Here is a 7,500-nt window from a genome sequence, read left to right on the forward strand (position 1 = left end):
TTATACACCATGAAGTTATGTACAGGTATGCAGATATAGAGGTATGTATGTTCATGGTGTGGTGGGTAGAGCATGTAGAGATACGATAATTCAATGATAGCAAAGTCATTCTCCTTCTCCGCCTCTTCCTTCCTCCAAAATGATGAATCTTAGCCAGGCAAAATGAAAGTTATGTCTTGTGCCAGGTAGTGTGGTGAAAGAAATACGATAGACACCAGTATACAATACCAGAAACGAAAATTTCACCCCTCCTCCTCCTCTTCCTCTTCCTCTCCTCAGAATGCTGTATATATCTTAGCCAGGCAAAATGAAAGGCATATATTACTCCAGGTACAGTGTGATGAAAGGAATATGATAGACACCAGAATACGATAACAAAAACAATTGCCTCATCCTCCTCCTCCCCTTCTTCCTCCTCCTCCTCCTCCTCCTGCCAAGCCAAAAAAGTAATAATAATAGTGGCAATAGATAAAAGAAAATAAATAAATAAACCCGAAGATTAATTATCAATATTGCATACGCGGACAAGACAATGCAGCAAATAACAATAACTTACAAAACAATAATGCGATCCCGGAGTAAAAAGAGTAAAAAAAAAAATAAACAAACGAAGTCAGGTACAGTAAGTGAATGCCATGATATAACACACACACACACACACACACACACACACACACACACACACTGTCATCATGTCAGCCTGCCGGGTTCGTGTCTTGCTCGGGCCAAGTTTTTTTTTTTCTTCTTTTTTTAATCTGCTAACAAGGAGCAATGGAGATGTGTGTGTGTGTGTGTGTGTGTGTGTGTGTGTGTGTGTGTGTGTGTGTGTGTGTGTGTGTGTGTGTGTGTGTGTGTGTGTGTGTGTGTGTGTGTGTTTGAGGCCCTAGATTGGCTAACTAGTTCAAAGGCTTTCCCTAGTTTTGTACGAATTGGTGATGACGAGTCCAGCAAGTGATCAGACCGAGGGTAAGTTACGCGCATTAAAAGTAAACACAAACGAAATTATAAGATGGAAAACAAACATAAAAATGTAGAGGAGTGTTATAACATTTTTAAATCATCCGTCTTACAAAACTTCGGCATAGCGGTACCAAGCGAAGCAAAAAATAAGTATGAGAAAAAGAAAACAAAGAGAAATAAAACATTACAGTCATCAATAACGAGCCTTCAATAATACACCTTTTTGGCGACCACTGACCCTACCTCCCTTCCCTCCCTCTCTCACCTTTCCCTCATCCTTCCTCTCTCCCTCCCCTCCCTCGCTTCCTTCTCTTCCTCCCTCTGCCTCCCTCCCTCCCGCCCTTCCTGAACACCGTGGCAGGAAGGAAGGGAAGGAGGCGAGGAAGGCGGAAGCAGGAAGGAGAGGGTGGGAAAGGAGGAATTCTTAACACTCTTCAACCTGATGGGAAAAAAAAATGCCCGCAAATGTTTTCCAAGTTCTCTCTCTCTCTCTCTCTCTCTCTCTTATATCATTATTATTGTTTCTATTATTATTATTATTATTATTATTATTATTATTATTATTATTATTATTATTATTATTATTATTATTATTATTAGTAGTAGTAGTAGTAGTAGTAGTAGTAGTAGTAGGAGGAGATTTAGTGTCGGCTAGTATTAGCGATATGGTTGGATGCCACAGTCATTAGCGAACAGAGTTGGGGCTAATGACCTCCAAACTATGGAGCCCTCCATGATTATGTGTCGGGAAAATAAACATGGGTGGAGGTATCATTTATGTAGTAGTAGTAGCAGCTAGTAGTAGTGGTAGTAGTAGTAGTAGTAGTAGTAGTAGTAGTAGTAGTAGTGGTGGTGGTGGTGGTAGCAGTATCAAAAGTAGTAATATCATTATTATTTTACCCTTCCCCTCGTTCCCCCTCCCCCTCCGCCCTCCCCTTGATAAGCCCGTTTCATCTTCCTCACTCCGAGCCGTGTCCTCCCTCACCCACCCGGCCTCCCCGACCCACTTTTCACACCGCCTCCCCCTCGTTCGGCCGCCGCTGCCCACGCCACACGAGCCCTCCCACCTTGCCTATTCACCTCCACCCACCATGAAAGCGGTAATAGCGCTCATGATAACCATAATAATAATAATGATAAATAATTGTAATAATAATAATAACAATAGTAAAAATCACTATGCTTACGGATACTTGTTTGGGTGATTTTACGATACCTTTTGAGTTAAGACTAACGGTAAAAGTGCTGTATGTTTATATGTGTTTGTTTGTTTGTTTGTGTGTGTGTGTGTGTGTGTGTGTGTGTGTGTGTGTGTGTGTGTGTGTGTGTGTGTGTGTGTGTGTGTGTGTGTGTGTGTGGTGTACAGGACTGGCCCTGGACGAGGCCTCGCAACACTTTGGGACGCCTGAGTCTGCGTTAATACTGGATGAGGCTTAACACGACACGCACTGGGCGAGGCCGCTGTGACATAACCTTTTTTTACGACGACACTTTACAGCAAGCAAAACCTGGGTGACTGCCTCACCCGTGAAGGCAAGACAAGCGCCCCGCCTCTCACTAACACTTCATTCCAGCAACTAAAATGTGGTAGTGACTGACCTGTGTGGTGGAGAGCCGAGGCGTGTGTCCCTGAGTAACGACGGCAGCCACGGTCACCATGTACTTGCTGGGGCCGTCCTCACGGTCCAGGACAGAGGCGGTGACTACCACGCCTTGCTGTTGTTGTTGCATCGTAAACATACGGTCCATCGGCTGGCCGTCAGCACTCGTCACATTCACAACATAGTAAGCGATGTCTGTGCTGGGGGTGGAGCCTAGGCGGGCACTGACTGTGGCCACGGAGGTGCCTATGTCTGAGCTCTCAAGAACTGAGCCCGAGTACGAGTTCTGCGTGAACTTGGGTCCCTCTTGTGACGATGCGCTCAGGATGGTAAGATAGGCGTCCGAGGACTTTCGCTGAGACTGTACTGCCTCGTCAGTGGCCCGCACAGTGACGGAGTACATGATGCTGGGGTCACTGATTTCTTTCACTACGGAGAGCACGCCCGTGACACGGTCCAGGCGAAAGATGTCCTTGTTGCCTGACACCATGGAGTACGTCACCAGACCGTTGGTGTTGGCATCGAGGTCTCGCGCCGACACCCGCATTATCTCTGTGCCGGGCGGCGAGCCTTCGTACAGCACGCCGGCGTTCATGGACACGAAGCGCGGGGCGTTGTCGTTGATGTCTTGCACTATTACTGTTACCAACTTTTCCGCCGACCGACGGGCCGAGATGGGCTCAGCCTGATCCATGGCCACCACGGTGAGACGGAAGGTGTCAGAAAACTCCCGGTCAATATTCTTCAAGGTGGAGACGTTGCCAGTAGTCTCGTTGATGGCAAAGTGCATGCCGGGTGGCTCCTGGCTTTTGATGGTGTATTTTATTTTGCCGTTGTCACCAGAATCTGGATCTTCTGCCTTTACAGTAATAATCGGTGTGTTAGGCGCGATGCCCTCCACTATTCGCCGCCAGATGGCAGTGTTGGGGAAAGCTGGAGGGTTGTCGTTGTAGTCGAGGACGTGCACCACGAAGGATATGGTGGAGGTAAGACGTGGTGAGCCCCCGTCTGCAGCAGTAATGTTCAGGCGGTACAAACTCTGCTTTTCAAAGTCCAGCAGCCGCTCGAGGTACAGCGTTCCCGTCTTGGTGTCGATGCGAAAGGCTTCCTGCATGTTGCCACCGCCGATCATGAAAGACACCTCTTTGTTCACGCCCAGGTCTGCATCAGACGCCTGAAACTGAATCAGCACTGTGTTGACAGGCGTTGTCTCCACTATGGATATTTCTGATTCGCTCTGTGTGAACTCTGGAGCGTTGTCGTTTTCATCGAGGACGTCCACAGTGAGTGTGGCTGTGGCAGTGAGGCCTGGGTGGCTGCCCAGGTCGGCGGCTGCCACCGTCAGTAGATAACGAGGTGTGGACTCCCTGTCCAATGGTCTTGCGAGGGTCACTTGGCCAGTCGTTTCATCCACTTTGAAGCGCCCCTCCTCGTTACCGTCGACAATCGTATACACCACATCCCCGTTGAGGCCTTCGTCGTCGTCTGTGGCGGAGATGCGAATCACCTTAGTGTTGAGGAGCGCCCCTTCGGGAACCTGGGCCCTGTATGGCTTCCGCAGGAACTTCGGAGGGTTGTCGTTGACGTCGGTGATATAGATGTTGACCTTGGCCTTGTCCCTGAGGCGTGTGATGCCATTGTCCAGCACCACTGCCTCCATGGTGATGTAGTCCAGCCCCGTGCTCTGTACAAGCTCCTCACGATCAAAATAATGCAATGTTTTCAAAAATCCGCTTTTAGGGTCAACCACAAAGTCATTTTGATTGGTGGCAATGGAGTAAGTAAGCTCTGCGTTCCTGCCTTTGTCCCTGTCAGCAGCCGTCAGCTTCCCTACGTAGGTGTCAGGAGGCTCATTTTCATCCAAATAAAAAGTGAAAGTAGAGTTAGTAAACACTGGCGAGTTGTCGTTCTCATCGATGACGTGAATGACGACCGACACTGTGGAGGACCGTGGTGGAGTGCCGTGGTCACGTGCCACGATGGTCAGGGCGAAGTAGTCCTGCGCCTCCCGGTCCAAGGCACTCCTCACATACAAGTAGCCGTCAGGAAAGATTCCAAACTTCCGTTCTGCGTTCCCCTCAGTTATGTCGTAGGACACGAATCCATTCATGCCGTCGTCTTCGTCAGAGGCAGTGAGAGCGAAGAATCTGTCATTCACTGGAGTGGACTCGAGCAGAGACGTCTCGTATGATCCATGCTCGAAAATGGGCGTGTGGTCATTGACGTCCTCCACAGTGATGGTGACGATCTGACGTGACGTCAACGGAGGCGTCCCTGCGTCAGTGGCCGCCACTTCCAGGCGGAAAACGTTGGATTTACTGGACTTGACTGGCTTGTTGAGATAAATCATGCCGCTTGTCCTCGAAATGGTGAAATATTCGTCAGGGTTACTGGAAAGATTGTAGGATATTTTGCTATTTTCGCCATGGTCGTTGTCATAGGCTCGGGCCAGGTACACTTGATGGCCCACCGGCCAGTTTTCGGCCACAGTGGCGTGGGCTCTAGTGATGGGGAACTTTGGTGGATTGTCATTGACGTCCTCTATTGTAATGTTGACCCACGTCCGCCCGTAGGCCGAGGCTGTGGTAGCTACTGTCCGGAGGCTGTAGAAGGCGGCCTGCTCGCGGTCAATCCGTCGTGCTGTGCTGATGACACCCGTTTTCTCATCAATGGTGAAGACCTTGTCTGGATCGCCGGCAATGATGGCGTAGCTTACCTCCCCAACAGAGGCTGGGTTCACCACATTCACCACGCCCACTTCCCGCCCCACTGACGGCTCTTTCTTGGCTACATCCTCAGGAAGTGAGAAAGCAAAGCCGTCGCTTTGCTTAAACTCTAGAAGTTCAATCTGATTGCTTTCTACCACAATATCCACAGTGGCGTCCTCCACCGCCTTCCTGTCCCCAGCATCCCTTGCAGCGACTGTGAGGCGGTACTGAGCCTTCCTGATGTGACTGAGGCGTCCACTAAGGCTCAGAATGCCGGTTTCTGGATCTATCTCGAAGGTGTTGTCATTTTCCTCGTCTGCCTTCAGTTTATAAGTAGTGACGGCGTTTTCACCTTCATCCTTATCTGTTGCGGACACCTGAACAACGGACGAGCCGAGAGGAAGATCTTCTGGCACCACAACGAAGTACTTCTGGGGATAAAACTCGGGGCTGTTGTCGTTGACATCCTGCACCTGCAGCACCACGGTGGCTGTGGAGGACAAGGGTGGTATTCCTTGGTCCTTGGCTACCACTTTTATTTCATACTCTGGCATTGCTTCTCGATCTAATTTGGTCTTGGTGGTAAGGCGACCAGAAGACACATCCAGGGCGAATATTCCAGGGTAGTTGTGTTCCACCTCTTGGTCGAACATGTAAGTGACACTTCCGTTGGTGCCCTGATCGTGGTCGACGGCCAGCAACAAGGTGACAAGAGTGTCTGGCGATGTGTTCTCAGACAAACTAACGTTGACAACCTCCCGGGCAAAGGTCGGCCTCTCATCATTTTCATCTAATATTGAAATTTTAAGGTGCGTGTAAGCCCTCTTTGGGCTGGGGCCGCCGTCTCTGGCGGAGATTTTGAGGTCGATGGAGTCCTTCACCTCTCTATCTAGGGGCGCCTTCGTAGTGATGAGGCCACTCTGGAGGTCTATGTCGAACCACTGGTTGTCATTCCCGGACACAATGGCGTAATATATGTTGGAGTTTACGCCCGTGTCTTCGTCATTGGCAGTAATTCCTGCGACATAGGTGCCGATGGGAACTAATTCGCTGAGCACCGCTGAATATTCGCTCTTCTCGAACACAGGTTCGTGGTCATTGATGTCATTCACGTGGATGATAAGGAAAGCTGTGGACGACCGAGGTGGAGTCCCCTTGTCTGTGGCCACGATTGTAACATTGTATTTACTAATCTTTTCTCGGTCTAGCACACCACTTACACGCACAATGTCAAACCCAGACCTGGAATCGAGTCTAAAATGGCCGAGCTCGTTGCCAGCTCTTATTCCCACTGTAGTCTCCCCGTTAGGGCCTTGGTCAGCATCTATGACGGACACGGCTGCCACCACAGACCCATTTTGCGAATTTTCGTCGACGGTGGCAAAGTCAGCTGTAGTGGGGAAGTACCTGAAGTTGACCACCGGGTCATGGTCGTTGGCATCCAGCAAGTTGACGGTGACGTAAGTGCGGCCATCTTGGAGCGGCGACCCATGGTCTCGAGCGAACACAGTAAAGACACAACTTTTGGGGCACGGTTGCAGCTGCTGACAGTTCTGGTAGCAGCTGAGCGGCTCCACCGTGCTGATTACGCCGGTCTCAGGATCCACGGCAAACTGTGTTTCCGTCTCGGCCAGGTAGTAGGTGAGTCGCGCGTTCTCACCCACGTCGTTGTCAGTGGCCTGTACTTGTAGTACAGAAGTCCCTGGGGGCACAGATTCATTAAGCGACACGATGTAGTCACTGTGATCAAAGATGGGCGGGTTGTCGTTGACATCCAAGATTGACACGTTGACTAGCAAGAAACCGTAGCGAGGAGGAGCGCCCCCGTCCTGGGCCGAGATGTTGAGCTGGTAACTCGCTCGGGTCTCGCGGTCCAACTTGCCCGTCGTCTCCAAATGTAAATATGGAGTTTCTCCTGAAGGATTTATTGTTACTTGTAATTTGAATTTTCCATCCTCATTCCCATCCACAATTTTGTAGTCGGTGGTGATATCATTGTCGCCGGCGTCTCCGTCAGTAGCGGTATCGAGAATGACTCGGGTGCCAGCATTGGCACTCTCCGAAAAGGTGACATGGATGGACGGCTCTGGGAACCTGGGCGAGTTGTCGTTGATGTCGATGACGTTGATCCTGACCTCGATTGGGTAGGTGGGCTGCGAGGACAGCACCACCAGGTCAAAGCGGTCGGTGTTGAGGGCCTCGCGGTCCAGCACGCCCGTAGTGCGAATCTC

The 7,500-nt window shown here is 50.2% G+C and overlaps 1 protein-coding gene across 1 annotated transcript in view; it reads right to left on the reverse strand.

Moving 5' to 3' along the window:
• Positions 1–2,434: 2,434 nt before the first annotated feature.
• The window catches only part of LOC127001436 (cadherin-related tumor suppressor-like), a 5,974-nt gene continuing 908 nt past the window's right edge, over positions 2,435–7,500 (reverse strand). Inside the window, exon 2 of the mRNA XM_050865964.1 lies at positions 2,435–7,500. This exon is cut by the window's right edge and continues 314 nt beyond it. Coding sequence (XP_050721921.1) covers positions 2,518–7,500 — 4,983 coding nt within the window. The 3' untranslated portion in view covers positions 2,435–2,517.

This window comes from Eriocheir sinensis, chromosome 21, assembly GCF_024679095.1.
Source record: "Eriocheir sinensis breed Jianghai 21 chromosome 21, ASM2467909v1, whole genome shotgun sequence".
NCBI lineage: Eukaryota > Metazoa > Arthropoda > Malacostraca > Decapoda > Varunidae > Eriocheir > Eriocheir sinensis.